This window comes from Trematosphaeria pertusa (assembly GCF_010094035.1).
Source record: "Trematosphaeria pertusa strain CBS 122368 unplaced genomic scaffold BU26scaffold_13, whole genome shotgun sequence".
NCBI lineage: Eukaryota > Fungi > Ascomycota > Dothideomycetes > Pleosporales > Trematosphaeriaceae > Trematosphaeria > Trematosphaeria pertusa.
Genome location: NW_022987224.1, coordinates 262,607 through 281,448, shown reverse-complemented (window position 1 = coordinate 281,448; position 18,842 = coordinate 262,607). Strand labels below are relative to the sequence as shown.

The 18,842-nt window shown below is 48.1% G+C and overlaps 7 protein-coding genes across 7 annotated transcripts; 3 read left to right on the top strand and 4 right to left on the bottom strand.

The window, feature by feature from the left end:
- Positions 1 to 386: 386 nt before the first annotated feature.
- BU26DRAFT_542458 (uncharacterized protein) lies at positions 387 to 1,486 on the bottom strand (the record flags this gene model as incomplete). Its single annotated transcript, XM_033831645.1, has 5 exons — positions 387 to 475; positions 512 to 551; positions 597 to 909; positions 1,028 to 1,299; positions 1,385 to 1,486. The coding sequence occupies 5 exons, from the start codon at positions 1,484 to 1,486 to the stop codon at positions 387 to 389; spliced, it is 816 nt and encodes a 271-aa protein (XP_033680061.1).
- A 1,402-nt stretch (positions 1,487 to 2,888) lies between these two features.
- On the top strand, positions 2,889 to 3,938 carry BU26DRAFT_379605 (uncharacterized protein; the record flags this gene model as incomplete). The annotated part of the gene is made up of 1 exon (XM_033822560.1): positions 2,889 to 3,938. A coding segment is annotated over one exon (1,050 nt), but the record flags the coding sequence as incomplete, so codon positions are not given.
- Positions 3,939 to 4,452: 514 nt separating this feature from the next.
- Positions 4,453 to 5,246, bottom strand: BU26DRAFT_75936 (uncharacterized protein). Its single transcript, XM_033836316.1, has one exon. The coding sequence runs from the start codon at positions 5,121 to 5,123 to the stop codon at positions 4,647 to 4,649; it is 477 nt and encodes a 158-aa protein (XP_033680059.1). The 5' UTR covers positions 5,124 to 5,246; the 3' UTR covers positions 4,453 to 4,646.
- Positions 5,247 to 6,198, bottom strand: BU26DRAFT_75935 (uncharacterized protein). Its single transcript, XM_033836315.1, has 2 exons — positions 6,135 to 6,198; positions 5,247 to 6,083 (listed from the first exon to the last, which is right to left on the bottom strand). Exon 2 carries the CDS (start codon positions 6,064 to 6,066, stop codon positions 5,371 to 5,373), a length of 696 nt encoding a protein of 231 aa, XP_033680058.1. The 5' UTR covers positions 6,067 to 6,083; positions 6,135 to 6,198; the 3' UTR covers positions 5,247 to 5,370.
- Positions 6,199 to 6,700: 502 nt separating this feature from the next.
- BU26DRAFT_490165 (ankyrin) lies at positions 6,701 to 7,790 on the top strand. Its single transcript, XM_033826049.1, has 2 exons — positions 6,701 to 7,078; positions 7,131 to 7,790. Exons 1-2 carry the CDS (start codon positions 6,711 to 6,713, stop codon positions 7,618 to 7,620), a joined length of 858 nt encoding a protein of 285 aa, XP_033680057.1. The 5' UTR covers positions 6,701 to 6,710; the 3' UTR covers positions 7,621 to 7,790.
- A 2,703-nt stretch (positions 7,791 to 10,493) lies between these two features.
- Positions 10,494 to 12,457, top strand: BU26DRAFT_490162 (uncharacterized protein; the record flags this gene model as incomplete). Its single annotated transcript, XM_033826048.1, has 2 exons — positions 10,494 to 12,075; positions 12,226 to 12,457. 2 exons carry the CDS (start codon positions 10,494 to 10,496, stop codon positions 12,408 to 12,410), a joined length of 1,767 nt encoding a protein of 588 aa, XP_033680056.1. The 3' UTR covers positions 12,411 to 12,457.
- A 2,149-nt stretch (positions 12,458 to 14,606) lies between these two features.
- On the bottom strand, positions 14,607 to 16,182 carry BU26DRAFT_553602 (uncharacterized protein; the record flags this gene model as incomplete). The annotated part of the gene is made up of 2 exons (XM_033832221.1): positions 14,730 to 16,182; positions 14,607 to 14,631 (listed from the first exon to the last, which is right to left on the bottom strand). The coding sequence occupies exons 1-2, from the start codon at positions 15,986 to 15,988 to the stop codon at positions 14,607 to 14,609; spliced, it is 1,284 nt and encodes a 427-aa protein (XP_033680055.1). The 5' UTR covers positions 15,989 to 16,182.
- Positions 16,183 to 18,842: the final 2,660 nt, after the last annotated feature.

Genomic DNA, 18,842 nt, shown 5'->3' with positions numbered 1-18,842 from the left:
AAATTTCTAGCCACCCATCCAATACCAGTTCTTAGTTAGGTTAAGCCCTGCCTAAAGATGCGCATGAGGCTTCGCTGTTACTTTGAGTCGGAAGAAGTGTCCTTGCTACTGCCATGACAGGCACTACAATCGTATTCGCCTTGCTTTCCAGTGCCGCTGCAGATAGGACATGTACCCGGCATCTGCACCTAAATGAGGAGCTGGAGATTAATCAGCATTATCGACTTTACCAGAGGCCTTCTAAGGATGACTACTTTTTGGATAGGGTAGGAGATTTATCACGGGTAGCCTGAACAATACTCGGTGCTCGAACGTTCGTTGAGAAATAACGATAATGGCGGATTCTTGGGTTTAAAGAATGGTGTCTGGTGTCTGGTGTCTGGTGTCTAAAGCATACATAACGCCTCGAGATACGCGATTCTCGCATCTCCCTCTTCAAAGCCGTAGGTTTGGAACAATCCAAATAGCCTCGCAACTTCGATTGAACGTTAATCCTAAGCTGAGATCTGACCAATCTCTCCGTAGAAAGTATCCCAGAAATGCGCCCTAAGCTCAACATGGTGAGGATGGAAGTACTAATAATTCGAAGTCTGAACGCTAAGTATTGTCTCGAGACCACTAAGAGAAAGCCCAAACGGGGCAAAGATAGCATCAGCCCAATCCACAACACCTGTAATGTGGCCCGTTGCTTCATTCACGTGGAAGTTGTTTTCTAAGAAGTCATCGTGCTGGACTGCCTTAGGGTACTCCGGACGGAAGATTAATGGGAGCCCTTGGCGGACGTCGTCTAGCTTCCATCGAATTCGTCCAGGTAAGCCGTGGGAAATTTGGTCTAGCGTGCGAGAATACTCTTCAACTGAGCCAGAAGTTCGCCTAAGTGGTTTATTGATCCATGCCGAGGCAGAGAATCTAATCTTCTAGTTAGCATGGAGCTTGCTATAATAGAAATTACATGTTAACAGACCTTGCAAAGTCGAGCACTGTTTGACGCAGACGTTGTTGCATCCCAAGGTGAAGAAACTAACACCGCACTCGACAAAAAGCAGGCCCAGGAACGAGGTCCCAAATATACACATAGACGTCCCCTAACATCCCAAAGTACTTGCAGTTAGGTACAAAATCTCGGTAAGTTTGTTTTGCATGCTCAACAAGCTTGATATCCAACTTCGAGGATCGAAATTGGACTACATTGAACGCCTGGCCGGAGTTGACTGTCACAGTATAGCTTTGTCCGCCCTGTATTTGTGTAGGAGAGACGGGACTCTTCAAGATTTCGGCGGCCACGCGATCGCAGTCGGCCTTCGTGGTAAATTTGTGTCAATTGAAAAACCGAGATATTTGATGTGCTGATAATGCATCATAACTACCCGCCTTCGCTGCGTACTTGGAGATATCTTCGCTGTGGTCTTCGCGCGATCTGTATTCGACGGCCATGTGGTGTGCCTAGTTTCGCCAAGGATCGTATTCGAGGAGTGGGTGTGGGCATACGAGATTGGTATAGAGAGCGTATCGAGGAGGTAGGGGTGGTGAGCGTATCTAAGAATGAGGAGCGTGTGGGCGATGATAGGACGTGATGAGAAGGACTGGAATAGCGGGCCCTTCTGGCTGAGACTCTGCGATTGCAAGGCGACGGAGAGGATGGAGATAGCTATTCGCTGTTTCGTTCTGGTCGGGATCGATGGTTAGCTTGTGACTGCGCCGGGCTCGGTTCACTCACATTCTCCGACTGTGTTGCGGCGGACACGTTTTCGCGCTACCTCGCCTTCGATGATATTCTGGCTACAATGCGTGAGATGAGCAACAACCGACAGGCGGCGAAGTCAGTGAGGAAGGTTTACCGCAGGAAATCAGCGAGACGCAGTGATGAATTTAACACTGTCAGAGCGGGCGTGAATATTAACGCGAGCGAGACGGTGGGGTGTTGTCGCATGTTGCGAAGCGACGGAGTGAGCAGCCCTGAGCAGCCCTAAGCCGAGGCTGAGCTGGCTAAGCCACAGCGGCGCAGAATCACGTGAGGAGAGGGGCCCTCTCCGAGATCGACCCGCCAAACCTCTCGAATAACAAACAATCGATGCCTCAGCCATCCTTCCCTCTCCACTCTCGCTCCGCATGCCAAGCTGCGACTCCACAGCCTTTAGTACACGCACACTCCTCTCCCGACGTTCGACTCCGCCGTCATCCACGCGGTTGGCTCCGCTGACTAGCCAATATCACCCCGCCCGCCTCGTCCATCCAGAAAACGCTCCCGCAGTCCATTCCCGGGGGACTACAACCTACGCGATGTAGACCGCTCTAACTGCGCATACGAACATGTATTGTCACTCACAACGGCGGAAGGAGGAGGGACACGGTGCTATCGAGCGTTGATTGGCCAGATGGAGCGCTCGCGATGCTCACATTCCGTCTCTGGGCGCGAATTTTCAGGTGTCGCCAAGATTTCCACGGATTTATGCATACGATAGATCCGGAGACCGGGCCGATCACCACGGACTACGCCGACTTTGCGAACGGAGGCCGGCTCCCGGACTGGGACGCCCACCCAACGCCCGAAGACCCGCGCTGCGAGATGGTTTGGGCACACGCTTGGCAAGCTCATGGTGAGCCGCGCCATCTCGAGGGCGGAGTTTCTGGCCAACCAGGCGCGACGCGGCAAAATCGCGCGCATGATTGGCTGAGGATGGGTCTGGGCAACCAGGCAGCGATCTGTCGGCGTCGGCAAAACCTTAAACCGACCGCCCCCCAACAACCCCAACCCAGCCCATCCTGACAATCGTCAAAATTCTTTCTTCCTCGCCCATCCACATGCAACCACGACCCGTACAGACAACCCGACACCAGCCATGGCCTCTCGCCTCTTCGATGCCGCGCAAATCGCCAACGCGCTGCGGAACGAGGCGCAACCGGCCCTGGAGCACCTCGCCGGGAGTTCCGCCGCGCGCGAACGCGCCCTCCGGCGGTTTGATCGGGACGAACCCCCGCCATACGTGTCGTCGACCGAGGAAGACCCCGAGGAAGGGTACGAGCGCTTGGCTCTCCAGGCAGCTGGCGCTATAATGCCCGACGAGATGAATCGGCTGTTGAACGAACCTCTCGACGATGCCGAGCGCGACAGGGTGGCATTGGGCTTAGCAAGTTCGGGTCGACAGCGAGCATACCACCCCGGCGAACGCTACGACAAGGAGTTGGAACTCGAAAAGTATCGCATCGAGACATGGGCCAGCCGTAGCGCCAACGACGAGACGAAGGATTATCTTAGGCAGCTGGGGTCGGCAAAGAAGGGGCGAGCGGGCCGCGAACGCGTGAATATAATTGCACGCCGCAACATCCGGCGGCGATGGCAGAAGCTCGGTGTTTGGAATCCGGCATGGGGCATACCCGGCCGGGCGGACAATCCAGATCTCAGCGACGAGACGTATGATTGGAAATGGCGGTGGCAGCAAGACGTCCCCGATGCCGGCTGGCTTCCCAAAACCCACAAAATAGCCCAGAATCCAGACCATCCGGTGACGCGTGTGGTGCAGTTGCGCGAGGGCGTGCGGCGGGGCGAGCACAGTCCGGTACAGCCACGCTCGTGCCTCGGGGAGGATGCCTCGATCTCACAGGCAGAGTCTTTCATCACGTCGCGGCCCTGGTTCATGTTTAGGGTCGAGCTCCGCGAGGAGGGCCAGAGACTGGAACGAGTATCGGCGCAGATAAGGCGACACTACGACTTATCGGCTCCCACAATCGTCAAGGGGCGCTGGAAAGACAGAGGTGACTGGCAGGCGGGCTGGCAAAAATCTACAGGCGACGAGCTGATCGGGTGGAAGTGGCGCCACGAAAGCCCCAGCCCGGAACCCGAAGACCTCTCGGGGCTCAACAACCTAGCCACGTTCGAGTTCAGCCCGTCCGAAGCCGACGCGCTCGAGGCCATCCCGCCACCGACGCCGACGCCACCACGCGCTTACTCACCAAACCTCGGGACTTGGGCCCCTATGCTTCCAATCTCCTCGCGGCCTGCCAACGGAGGACTCTTCAACTTCGGCCGGGTTGACGCTCCCTCCACGGCCGCGGCACCAGAGGAGCCTCCCGAGCCACCGCCACCGATGCAGCGCCGACGCCGATACCACCCGCCGCCAGGCCAACCGCTCCGTCGTAGCGCGAGGATCGCGGCAAAGGCGGCCAGCAATGCAGCGGCGGCCGCAACACCGGCTCGGGTGACTAAGCGTCCGGCCCCGCGCGCCGGTACAGGTCGGCCAAGGAAGAAGGCGACTCGGTAGTCCGGAGCAAGGGCCTATGGAATGGACACACTTTCTAGCGACGCGGATGAGGAGACTAGACCCGCAGCATTGGCGGTCGGAATCAAGTCGGCCATGTCTAGAGTGTAATGGCATGGGTAGCACATGCCGGTGCGGACTTGTGGCAGAGTGTTTCCCGTCTCAGGTTGTGATGTGGCGCCTAACAGATGAATTCTCGGGACAGGCGGGAGCCTAGCCCACGCAAGAAATCGAAGATGAACATCGAGTATTACCTGATGATTAGATAGCAACGGATGGTCTGGAATAGTAAGACAAAGGCTCTGTTGACGAACCGTATGGGGGCGGCAATCCTTCCGTGATAAGCGTGAGGCTCCGTTTATCATGTGTTCGCGTTGCTTCCCGCACACGTCAAACCTTGGGCTCGGAGACTGTTTGCCCCGGCAAAGTATTCCTCCCGCTCGTGCATAAGTAACAGCTTGTGTAGAATCCGCCGTCGTTGATCGAGAGAAGCTTTGGCGAGGGCGATCTCGGGCTTCTGTCCGCCGAGCTTGGCCAGCTTGAGTGCGGTCTTCCTGATCGTGATATCGTTGCGCTTTTTAAGTTTAGCTTTCTCGGCAAGCGAAGCTTCGATGGGGGCCCGCGGGTCGTTTTGCATAGACAAGTCTTGGGAGGACTTTGAACAAGGGCTCGTTGGCTGCTCGGCCCGCACAGGCTCCAAACCGCTTGCGCGTGAGGTCCTCGCGCACGCGCTCCGTCTGGTAGACGCTGAGCAACCGTTGACACGAGTGGGTTGATACAAGATGTGTGCTTGAAAATCGGCTCGCACGTTTGTATTACGTGGACATGCTCGTAAGAGACGGAGTCATAGTTGAGGCAAAATTGCATTTACTACTTCTAGAAAGAGGGAGAGCTTTCTATTGCCCATGAAGCATCGTAAATTCAAGGTCCCTCTTAGGACTCAACCCTTACCCTGACGAGCTCTCGCACGCCTCAGCAACGCGTAGACGGCCCGGAACTGTTGGAGGACCTAGATGGCGTTTGAAGCAGGGCCACCCGATTGCGCAGGCGTTCTGGCGCCGGGAACCGTCGGAAAGTGTGCTAGCTCACAAGGACCCGAGTATCGAAAACCACACTACTGAGAGGGAGGCGCCCAATCGATCTGTTGAACCCCATCTTTTACGATCCACCTATAATAGCGCCTGTGGTCCGAACTCCAAGTCCAAGTGGAGGGAGTCTGCTGGGTTGGTGGGGTCTGTTGGTTTTGTTGGCTTTGTTGGCTTTGGTGATCGAGTTGCTCGCTTGACACCTGGCGGTCTTCCGAGTAGACGACAGGTTTTTGGCCGGCCCGGTTGAGCGAGTCTACGAAGACTGTTCCGTGAGCTTGATTTGTGGGATCTCGTGGAGTGACGTAAAGAACATTATGGAAGGGCTGCAATCCCATTTGGGTGATCTTATCCACGATGACTTTTTTCTGGTCGGGCAAGGCAACACCTCCATTGTAGATGGCGAAGACAGCGTACGTGTCAGCATCTGGAAAGTAATTTCGTTTTTGAGTATACAAGCTTTCAACCCGTTCCATGAGTCGCTGTACGTTTTGGTCTCCGGCATAAGGGTCTAGCGTGTTAGGGATTGGGCGAGGTGGAATATGGGCCAAAATTGCACCGTAAGCGGAGGCGATGACAACCACAGAGCATCCTGCGAGGTCTCTTGTTCCAATGGCTGACTTCTGGCTAAATGCAACAAACTCGACTTCGTTCATAGCTACAACCAGAACTCTCCCAACCGCTTCCGCCTGAGCTAAGCGACTAGGCGTCGCATAAGAGGACATGACGAATGGTAGAGAGACTAACACTTAAGTCAGTGATGGATTCTGTGCATAATACAAGGCTTCCGAACCAGTTGATAAGTTGTCGTGATCAAGCAAAAGAGCCAGTGGACGGGTGACGTTTAGGCAAAAGATCGATATGGCGGCTGTCGCGATTGGAAGAACGTCTCCGCGTCGTCAATGTTCCACCGCTGTCGTCCATAGTCCGTTTGCCTTATCACATAGTGCCGACCAGTCGTATACCGTCCGTTTTTGGGTCGAGCCGCCTAGGAAGCTCTAGCCTATCCGCAACGCCTTTGTACGCTTCTTCGAATCGGGCCGGGGTGCTGCCCCAGCACGTATGATTGTCGCGCGCCGTATCGCGGAGGCTATGGGCGTCTCGAACACCCAGCTGCGACTTGTTTTGCCTTTTAGCGCGGTAACAATGGAGAGGGACGTTGACATACCTTAGCTCGCTTTGTCCTCCACGGAAAGACTTCAGGCCGGCAGATGAAGCCACGCTTTGCAGCGGACGGGAGGGTAGTGAGGGCTCGTGCGGGCGAGCGCTTCTTGTGCATGGCATCTTGGCATCTTGGCATCTCGGCGTCTGGGGCGGGTAAGCCTTTAAAAGGTTCCACTCCTGCCCTAGTACATGCGCATGCGACTACATGGCTTCTACTGTAACTCTTCCACCTGCCAACAACACCCCTCCACCCGAGGAAATATCCAATCTTGCGCAGATATGTTACTTTGGAGATCTTGATGTCAATGACGTCAACGAGACTTTTCGCAACGCCCTCGAAGCATTCAAGCAGAAAGGCCACCCTTTGTGTGAGCTTTGGCCTGTCCTTCTCTCCGCTGTGCAGTCCGCTCGACCCGAAATCATCAAGCTTCTTCTATCTGAAGGATTGGTGATGAATGAGATGTATATCCGGCAAGCAATCGAAACTAGGTCGAAGGAAGTCTTTCAGGCATTTATCGAGAGCGGATGGGATGTGAACATGATATGGGACAATCTCCACCCTCCGGTACTTGCGTAAGTTAAGAGAAGCTTGGTAAGCTGACAGATACAAGCTGACGTACCCTAGGTGCTTTGTTGACGACCCGGAATTTATCCAATGGTTCCTCGATCGAGGGGCAAATCCCGATGCTGGATGTTATTTGGACCTGACTCCATTGTCCTTCGCCGTTCGTCGTGCTCGCCCCTCAAATATCAACATCCTGCTTGACCGAGGTAGCATCGAAAAGGGACAATTAGTACATCACGCCGTCGAGCGAAGTCAGGACTCCATCGAAGTTTTGCAGATGCTGCTCTCTAGGGGCGCATCGCTCAACAAGATACAATACTCGGAGCATCTGAACTCTTGGAATCATGAGCACTTCAAAGGCCTGGGTACTCCATTGCACAGAGCGGTTGAGCTGAAAAAGGTCGATGTAATCCAGTATCTGGTTCAGATGGGGGCAGATCGAAACATTAAAGACACAAAAGGCCGGACAGCTTTAGATATCGCAAGCGACATGGGGGATGCAGATCTGGTCCGTCTCCTTGAATCTTCGTGCTGCCTTGCGCTGAAATGATTTCCAGTCGGGAAACATGCAATACTCCACAGAGAGGTGACGGCGATGCTGTGGGACCGAGGGCTTGTGTTTAATAGCCGGCAATGAAATTAATTAGCAAAAGATGCAAGTGCTGAGTCACGTTCAGGCAACGCGACTTACTCTGCCTTGCACCCGGGTATCGAAATGGATCCAAGTGCTCCACCCTTTTCCGTGGCACAGCGTTTTAGGCTCGCTTTCGACTAAGCGGAACCCTAAATGTGTGGGCCTTACACTCGCTCACCCGATATGTCCTGCAAAGCGTGAATCCTTCCACCCAAGCTGCCTTGCGATATCTTAAGACTCCTTCTCAGCTAGGAGCCTTGGTGAGGTCGCCAACGGGGCTTGCAACATCGCCACTCGCTGTCCTTGCACCGCATTATACAATTCCTGCCCCGATGGCGATGACTGAGTGCGGACACTGCGAGACATGAAGAGGCCATAGATCCAGAGCTGGGTTCCTCCGGTTCCCCCGCCGTCCTGATAAGCCATGACCCCTGTCCGCCAGTGCCCTTGCCCTGGCGTTACTCTCTTCGTTCTCGTGCTATCAAATTCGGCGTGCGTGTGGGCGTAGAAGGAACGGGAGGAGCATTAAGAATGTCGCGTAGACCGCGGGTAAGAGTACTACGATACTAGGCAGGAAACTATAAATAACATCAGTGAGGATGGTAGCAGGCTGCAGCACGGTTTGGCGATTTTGCGGGCTCTTCTTGAGGGTCTTGAGGAGGTTCTAGATCCATCCGTCCGCATTTCCAACATTTTTGCGATATTAGGGTGTGAATCAAGCCGCTTGTAAACGATATGCTCAGTCCTGCAAGCGTCAGCATCGTGATACTCCTTTAGGACACGTTCTGAATCGATCTCATAAACGACCCCGGATTTCCCAGCAGCAAGGAATCGCTTGGTTTCGGGTACGACCGCATCGGGGTGTGTTTCGCCTGGAGGTCGGGATCTTCCGAGGTATTTGGAAGGAAGCGTCCTGAAGAGTGTAAAGAGGGAGAGAAGGATGGACGCCATGCGGTACCTGTCAAGAAAGGGTGTGGCTGGAGGAGTCGGTGGGCAGGATGGCGATGATGTGAGGAGGGAGAAGAGCTATTGATGGAGCCTTGCTTCTACGATAGGGTTGTAGATGGTCGGAGCGTAGCCAGCCGTAGCCGAAGTAGTCGACGCGAGCGGAGTATGCGAGGACTCAGGCTGGAGTACCCGGCGTCGATGGTCGTATAGTGTGGTGAGAAAGATGAGTCGGAACTTGAGTGAAGGTAAGGTAGGAGCTAACAAGAGCTGCCGGCCCCGGCTTTACCCCGGCCCCCCCCCCCAAAGACTTACGAGCTTGAAGGCACGTCAAGCAACGCCTGCGGACCTCACACCACGACAGTATGACGAGAGATAGAGCCTCAACTTGGCCGAGCCAGGACATTATTGGGATACATAAAGGATAAAATACGGAGCCTGTCAAGGACATCGAGGAGTCGACATTCTCTCCTGTCGTGTTGAGTCTAGGTTACCACTCAAAGCTCCTTCGATCAACAAACCTATCCTGTCGCGCTTCTCGCCCTCGCCCTCATACACCGCTCGAGGTGCCTGCTTCCCCCTTACAAGGGGTTAAGGCCTCTTCCACGAATACCTATCCCACACACCCGATAGCTCGAGGTTCTTGCCCAGCGCGACACGCGAGACCTGGACGAAACAACCAGTCGGCTCATTCAAGGCGGGTCATCGTGCGGCGGCACGGGTAGAACTCTGAGTGTTAGAGAAGCAAGCCAGGTTCTATGGTATTGATGGCATCGTTCGACTCAAAGGAGCCTTCTACCTGGCGTGTTGGACGAACCTGGCCAACATATGGGGGAGACACGGAGAAATCAGTCTAGCCGGACGAGGACGTAGCGGTTGAAGACATAGGCCGGCTTATGAGAAGAGGCCCATAAATAGAAATATCCCGCAAAGAGACACGGATATAGAAGAGGCGTTCATAGAGACAAGGAGAATGGAGAAATTCGGACTGATACACAAGCTCTGGACTGGTGCGTAGTTCTAGATATACGTTGGATGTTCACTCTAAGTGGCTGTGAAAAGATTGAATTAACCTCAGAGCGAGCCGACCGAAGGGGGTGGTTGAGCTAGACATTGCAATCGAAACACTTAACGGCGAATGGAATTCGTAGCGTCGTCCTATCAAGAACACTAGGCGTTTGTCATCCGGATCCTTGATTCACCATTCACCTTATGGAGTGGCTTCGTTGTGTGGGCTCTTAGAGTGGGTGGTTTGCCGCGTTTTCTCGAATCCACCCATTCGGTTCAGTTCCATCCGGCCCGCCTCCAGGGTGATCTTTACATTCTGTGCACAATCTCCATTGCCCGTTAACCTGACAAATCTTCCACAGCTTTTTGCACCCTTTGCATTTTTCGTATGTATGCTCGGAATTTAGGTGGTTGCACACTGCGCATGACCCTTTGCGACCGGACGACGAAGAGCGCTACAGAATAGTTAGTCAGAGCGACGTGTGGAAACTATTCGGATCGAACCATCGCGAGGAGTTCTCTCACATGGGTGAAATGTGAGCACGTCAGAGCAGGATAAGGAACCTCGTGCTTGGGATGCCCTATTCTAACATTTTCATCATTCAACCAGCCCTGCTATACCCTGGTAGAAATTTAGGCAACAGCGGACACCAGCGTCCCTCATGCAAGCCGTGAGGCTGTGGTGCTGAGGTCATCAAGACCTCATTGGTTGGCGAGGTATTGCCAAGTCTTCCACGCGAACGCTACTACCTCTCAAGCGACCGCGCCATCATTTGCCATTCCCACTTTCTCCAAGGTCGTTGTCCTTTCGAGTGCGAACAATACCCAATACCCCCATGCGGTGGAAGGGCTTTAGTTCCCCTCCAGACGACCTCCTGCGACCCAGCAAGCGACAATCGTTGAAGATCCTCACCCACTCCCGGCAAACATGGGCCGCCCTGCTTTCTGTAGCCCGTTCTTCGACGCATCTGCCGCAATCATGCAGCAATACCAGCAATCTTCTGCATCAAACGCCTTCTATCCCTGACGAACAGAGCGTCGAAGATGTTGTTGAAGGAACGGTGTTGTTCTTGGAAGGATATTCACAGTGGACAATCAGCTCCTCAGTAAGCTGCGATCTTACCTCGAAACCCAAAACTTCACCTCGTCAGAGAATCAACATCGGTGGTGCCAATCCGGCCTTCTGCAACATTTCAGACGAGTTCTTTCCGGAATGGGTTGGCTTTGAACCAGTTCCGACCTGCGCTTCTCGTGGTAACTATATCTTCGCTCTGGTCTTGGGCTGGTCGTATATTCTCTCCACGCGTCTTATTGAATTGCGCAAGAGGGCGGAGGAAGATGCAGTCATCTACACCGATAAAAGAGCGGCATGGCATTGCAATGGCTCCGCCTTACCCTGCGAAGGTTTTACGATCCCTATTGGCAACGTGGATACGAACGAGCGCCGATGGTGGGCAGCAATCCTTGCGGGGGGTTGTGGCTGGCAAGCGACTCTGAACCGCTCTGGTAACGCATACTGCCCACCGTGGGCGTGCCACTTGAATCAGAGAGAACGGTTCAATATTCGATACGAAGGAACACCGCACCTATCACCAGACGTGTCACATCCACCGTCTTCTACTGAAGCCCAGCAGTATCTATGCAATTTCGCCAAGTTGCACGATGCCTACGATCAACTCATCGCTGCCTTTGTCGCCTCGTTAACCATACCGAGTCATCTTAGGTTCGGAGCACCAGTCACACTCCCCAAGCCGAAGCCCATGACAAGCACCGAAACGCTAGGGTCGAAATGGAGCATATATACACCATCGGCAGATCAGCTCCCTCACCTCATGGCACTGACATGTATCCCTAATGCGGTCCTATCATGTATGTCTGGCTGTTTTTGGGAGCCAGGCGTGCATTGCAACGTAGCTGGCGAATGGCTCCATCCTATTTTAACGGAAATATTACCACCACTTATCCGGGAGAAGAAATACGAGGTCATTATCGGAATCATGAGCGCTCGCCGGCCAAGCTCAGCGCCGCTATGGCTAGGGTCAGCGATAACGGGAATGCTGCCGAGGATCCCATCCATCCTATCAAATTTCATGCCACCAAGCTGCCTTGAAGCAACCGTATGGACTGACTGCCGTCAATCTTTCATGGACCCAGCATTCCACGAAGAGCTACCAATCTCGCACACTGCCCGACTTGAGAACGTCATTCGTCGTGAGGATGAGTTCCGCCTCTTATACCTGACCGATGTGGAGTCTGAGAGTTATGGAACGCCGCCGCTCAGCCCCTATCCGCCTTTTGGCCTTGTCAAACTGGACGAGACCGCTATTGAAGTCCGATTGCACGCTTTCTGCGGTCATCGTCTTGATTACAGCAACTGGGTTTGGCGAAGACAGAACCGGCCGGACCTGACCGATTATGGTGGACCGCCGTTAGCACGCCGACATTCTCACGAGGAACGTTGCAATAGGAGATCTATCGGGATCACTCGAATATGGAAATCCTTATTACAATTCCGAAGAAAGTTATGCGCTCTTTGGCAACTGCTTCCTGGGATATTATGGCCCCTAGGCAAGGTTCCTCCATGTGAGCGACTCTCCGAAATTGCGACTCGAAATATATTCTCCTGGACGTTCTTCTCCGACGGAGTGAGACTAGATGAATTACCAATGTGGGAACATGAATGGCTTAGCTTCTTACTGGACCATGAATCAGATGAAGAGAATGCGTTAGTTACATCAGGCGAGGTAATATAGGTCGAGTGTAGCTTAAAATATAATTACTTAGAAGTAACTATTATTAGAGAGAGTTATAGAAAGCTTTAATATTTAAGAAGATAAACTCTTCTATTACTATTTAGAAATTCTATAACGTACTTTATAAGCAAGCTAGTTATATAAGTAAGCTAGTTACTTTTACTAAGTCTCTACTAAAAAGCTACTATCTTAGTTAGATTATTCTAACTCTAAGCTACTTAAGATAAATCTAGATAAGCTATCTAACTTATCTATATTATCTTTAACTATCTAGTACGTTTACGTATTATACGCTAGCTTACTATAGCGTTTATAGTATTACTAAGCTAGCTAGCTATTATATACTACTATCTCTTTACACTACTTTTTATTCTTATTCTAATCTATAGTTTCTTTTTAAGTAACTAGCTATAAGCTAGCTTTAATTATAAAGATATTCTTTATCTAAATTTTTTTTTTTTTATATAAATTATACTTTTTTTTTTATACGTTAGCTACTTAAAGCTAGATAACTTTAGACTCTATAAGTACTAGCTAATACGCTATTAGCTTATTATCTTTTTTAAGCTAATTAAGTAACTTAATAATATAAGTTAGTAATAAATTAAGATATTATATAATCTTTCTTTAAATTAAAGTTAATTATAACTTTAATTTAGTAGAATTACTAGATATTTTATACTTCTAGATAGTAGTATTATTAGTAGAAAGTATTAGCGTATATAATTAAACTTTAAGCTTTAATACTACTAAATTTAGGTTAAATAGAATTAAGCTAGCGTCTTTAAATTCTACTTTAATATTATTATCTATAATTAATATATAAAAAGCTATATAAAATATAGATAAAAACTTAGTTTTTATAATATAGTTAATATAGCTATATATTAGAATCTTAACTTAGTAGCTATATACTATCTTTAATAGTAAGAAATAGCTAATAGTAAGTAGCTATAAAAAATAAAAAAAATATACTAGTATATAGAAAGCTATAATTTTATTTTTTTTATAGTACTACTAGAATTTAACTAAGCTATAGCTTTTATAGCTATCTAAAATTAGTAGATAATATATATCTATAATATAACTTTTAGTATATATATTAAAGTACTTTAACTATAATACTAACTTTATTTATTATCTAGCTACTTTTAGAGATAGCTATAATCTAGTTATATAGTAGCTAGCTATCTTTATACTATACTAAGAGATAGTTCTTATCTATAATAATAAGAAATAGTAAAATCTATATATTATCTACTACTCTTACTATTATAATTACTAAAATCTACTTATAATTATCTAGTTAAAAACTCTTTAGTTATAATTATCTCTTAGAGCTAGTAACTACTATCTAAAGTAATATTATTTCTATTATAAAGCTAGATTTATTAAAATTATATATATCTTTATTAGTAATACTATACTTTATTTTTATATTATCTACTAGATTAAACTATATCTAAATAATTATAGAATTTCTTACTTTACTTTCTAATAGTTATATCTATAATTAAGCTATATTTTAAGCTTAGAATAGTACTTAATAAAGTTATTTAGCTAGTTCTTATCTATAATATTTTTCTTTTACTTAGTAAGTAGCTAATTAGCTATATCTTAAATAGTAGTAAGCTAGAGAGTAAATTCTTATATATTTAGGTTAAGTATATACTTAACTATTACCTATTCTTTATTTATAGTAAGCTTTATTTAATTAGATATTTTTTTATATTATAGAGTAACTCTAGCGTATTAACTATAAACTTTCTTCTATAGTATATTATAGAGAGCTATAGCGCGCTATAAGCTTAGCTTTAAATTCTATTAAATAGTCTAGAGTATAAGCTATATCTAGAATTTATCTAAAGTTAATTAGACGTTTATAGAGAGCTTTATAATAGAAATAGTAGTATTTAGTAGAGACTTAGTATTTTTAGATTATTCGTTTATATAATACGTTTATTTATAAAGTATGTTAGTTATTTAAGAAAAATCTATTAATTTTCGTTAATTTTTCTTACCAAGAAATCGTGGGGCGTTCGGTAGTAAAGTACGTTATGCTATTAAGGTATATACAATAATAAATGCCTGCTAATCGCGTCTTTCGCTGAAGTGGTTGGTCCATACTGCCAAAATCTTCCACCACCGCTTTCCTCGTCTGCTAAGTCGGCTTCTTGGGTATGAATGCTGGCAGTGTCATTGGAGATCTCGGCCGTAGGACCTGCCCAGTGTGGGGAGGCGGTTGCATCTTGCTCCGTGATTCCAAGCCAGCGGCGGAGAATGGTGTCAGCATCTAGCTCCGGCTGTGACTCGCCAGACCTGGCTAGATCCTGTTCGGAAAGGGCGAGTGTGTCGGGGTACCTCTCCTCGGCGCTTTGCGGGGCCTTGCCAACATCCTCCTGTGCTGCATGCCCGAAATTATAATGTCCCGAAAGATCCGCATCTACTGCCCTCCCAAATGGCTCATCGAGATTATGCCGCATCGCCCCCTCCGCAATAGCAAGTTCAGCTTCCTGCGCATAACCGCGTATGCGCTTGCATGCAGGCCTATCTTTAGTATCAGCGTCGTAACGACGCTTCCGACGTCGTGGTGTCATGGTAAGAGGTGGGGATGGTGGGCGTTCGGGACCGTCGGTGGGTAGTTCTGCCCCATGCTGTTGTGTTCCACTCGAAGCAGGGAAGGCGGACGACGAAGGCGGCGCGCCGGCGGAGGCGTCGTGTTCGGGATGGGCATTAGGTGCGGGACGGGAGTCAGGTCCCGAGCGCTCGTTAGGATCGCGGGTGGGAGCCGGCGGAGGCGGAGGCGGAGGCGCCATAGAAGGCTGTTGTTCGAGTATCTGGCGCTGAAGTCTATTGCCCTTGAAGTAGAGCATGTCAAGTTCTCTCAATCGGCCAAGGAGCTCGTACGGAACGTACTCCGGCGGCCACACTATTTTCGTCGCAGCGACGAGGGCACGGCGCATCATGGCCATGGGGTCGCCATGCCAATGAAGCTCCTGGTGCGAACGAGTCTCCGAGCACGGGAGAAACGCCTCAACCAAATAGCACGTATATAAACCACCTCTCGTGCTGTCGGCGATCTGGTCTGGGCGTGGGTCTCGGGAGACGCAGTACTGGAAGTAGGCGGCTGTCGTTGGGGCGGGACGGGACTTGTTTGTCGATATGCACGCGGCCTGCCATTTCTCCTCGGCAGCGAAGAAGTAATCGAGGTATGTGGGCACAATGAGGATTCCGGGCCGATGCTCGTCGTCCCAGGCAGCATGGCAACCGCCGCAGAGGTGGAGGGCGTTGTCGGTATCGCGATACGACGGGAGCGATAGGAGGCCGAGTGCCCGCAAGCGATGCAAATTCGGATCCGCTTTGGGAAAGACATGCGCCTTCTCAACATAGATTTTGAGACCACACACCCAGCACACGCGCCCGTGATACATGGCGGCCAGGTTGTCGCCGACGTCTGACTGGAAGGACCGCGCGCTTTGCGAGGGTGCCCGCGCACACCACGAGCCCTGCGAACGTCGCGATGTTTGTGAGCCGGCATCGTTGTCGCCGTCGATGTCGAAGGGCCGCTTTGTCGCCATGTGTGCATGGCACACGCGAGCGGGGAGTGCACGAGCGTGAGATGTGTGAAGAATGTGACGTGGTGACGTGGTGAGGGTGGGAAGTCGCGTTGCTCAATCATCGAGCGTGCGCATGTCGTTTCCCCATCACCTTCAGTTCCCGTGGATGGATAAATGCAGATGGAGATGGAGGAATATCGGTAGACCGGAGGTGGGGATTCTTGAGGTCGATGGTGTCGGAAGAGAGACTGGGGACGTGCGGGGATGCTTGGCGATGACTCATCATCTCGTCCCGTGACCCCCTTCTATCGCAGAACCAAGCATCAGCGTAATCCAATAAAGTCTACTATCTACCGGCTACACGACTGTTCAAGCCTTCACTAACTTTTTCCCCGTTAAAATTCAGTCATCCGCGAGGCCCAATAAAGATTTATTTGAATACGTTCGTACCTCTTCGGATCTTTGGAGATGGCGGAGATGGCTCGGAGATGTACCAGCCAAAGATCCCAAATTAGTTGGATTCCTGCATTAAAGGATCTCCCCCCTTGGTGATCTGGGGTTCGAGATCGCTGTTCTAGTATTGATGTGGGAGGTGGCAGAGCGGAGGATGCTCGTGCCTCCATGCTGGGACAGGGTTGAGCAATGTTCCGATCACGCTTACTTCCACTGCAGTTAGCACTATTATTCCCCTTAGAGGACGACCGTTCCGGCATTGCACGCATAGGGGCTAACGAGAAGTCTTGGGAAGGGTAGGCGTCCCAACCCTTGAAGTTCCGAAAACCACACCTAGAGCATCCGTTCGACTAAAAGAACGCCGAGGACTAGAGCAAAAACGAAACATTGGGCCCGATACTCAACACGTAAGGCCTCTCGAGCGAAAAGAGTTCGTCTAAACACAGGGGATCGCGCAGACCGACGGCTCCCGGAGGAGGCGGGCTCACCGCCAACAGCAGAGATGAAGCCATGCTCTATTGCCGATTAAACGGCCTAACCGTGGGATGGAGATGTAGAAGAACGCAGCGAACCCCAGCCTTCTACGCCGGGAAACGGCGTCGGCGGCACGAAACCCGAAGCAAAGGCGGAAAAGTCGACGGCATCCTACAGTCAAGGGCCTGATGTTCGCATATCAGACAGTTAGAGTCCGCCATCATCAAATACGCTTCAAAAAGGTCTTCCAGACCATCAGCGTTCTCAGGGCCACTCTCACAGTCGGCGAGCTCGAGACAATCACCAGATCCCCCACCTGCCTGATGCCCTGAGCTTCGGAGACGCTAGCACCACCCTCGACGTGCGGGCGAGTCGGCACCTCACAACCGCAGCGGTGAATCATTCCCGTTCCCGGTGAGGAGCCACCGAAAGGCTTCGATCAAAGAGCCGGTTTATCAAGCCGCATCTGTGAGCCCAACTCTGTATCTTATATCGCAAGCTCTTCGTTAAAGAAAGTTTTAAAATTTCGTAATTATCTAACGTACTTTATAAGCGAACCGCCTACATAAGTAAACTGCCTAAAAATACTAAGCCTCTACTAAATACTACTATCTCTATTATAAAGCTCTCTATAAATATCTAATTAATCTAAGATAAATTCTAGATAATAACGTACTTTATTATCGAACCGTCTACGATTTCTTAGCAAGAAAAATTAACGAAAATTAACTTATATTTCTTAAATAACTAAGTAAAACCTTAATATTTTTCTATAAAAGTTTTTATATATATTCTTTATAGTATATTATATCTTCTACTAAAGTTATACTAAGATATATTACGTAATTAAAAAGCTATACGTATTTAACTAACTTTTAAGTAAAAATCTAGTTTTCTTCTAGAAATATAATTTATAAGTAAATTATCTATATAAGTAAACTATCTAAAAATACTAAGCCTCTACTAAAAAGCTACTATTTTATTTAGATTTCTCTAACTCTAAGCTACTTAAGATAAATCTAGATAAGCTATCTAACTTATCTATATTATCTTAAACTATCTAGTACGTTTATATATTATACTCTAGCTTACTATAGTATTTATAGTATTACTAAGCTAGCTAGCTATTATATACTACTACTTCTTTATACTACTTCTTACTCTTATTCTAATTAATAGCCTTTTTTTAAGTAACTAGCTATAAGCTAGCTTTAATTATAAAAGTATTTTCTTTTTAAATCTACTTTCTTTTATATAAATTATACTTTTTTTTCTATATATTAGCTACTTAAAGCTAGGTAACTTTAGACTCTATAAGTACTAGCTAATACGCTATTAGCTTATTATCTTTCTTAAGCTAATTAAGTAACTTAATAATATAAATTAGTAATAAATTAAGATACTATATAATTTTTCTCTAAATTAAAGTTAATTATAACTTTAATTTAGTAGAATTACTAGATATTTTATACTTCTAGGTAGTAGTATTAGTAGTAGAGAGTATTAGTATATATAATTAAATATTAAGCTTTAATACTACTAAATCTAGATTAAATAAAACTAAGCTAGTATTTCTAAATTCTACTTTAATATTATTATTTATAATTAATATATAAAAAGTTATATAAAATATAAATAGAAACTTAGTTTTTATAATATAGTTAATATAGCTATATATTAGAATTTTAACTTAGTAGCTATATACTATTTTTAATAGTAAGAAGTAGCTAATATTAAGTAGCTATAAAAGATATAATAAATATACTAGTATATAAAAAGCTATAGTTTTATTCTTTTTATAGTACTACTAGAATTTAATAGAGCTATAACTTTTATAGCTATCTAAAATTAGTAGATAATATATATCTATAATATAACTTTTAGTATATATATTAAAGTACTTTAACTATATAATACTAACTTTATTTATTATCTAGCTACTTTTAGA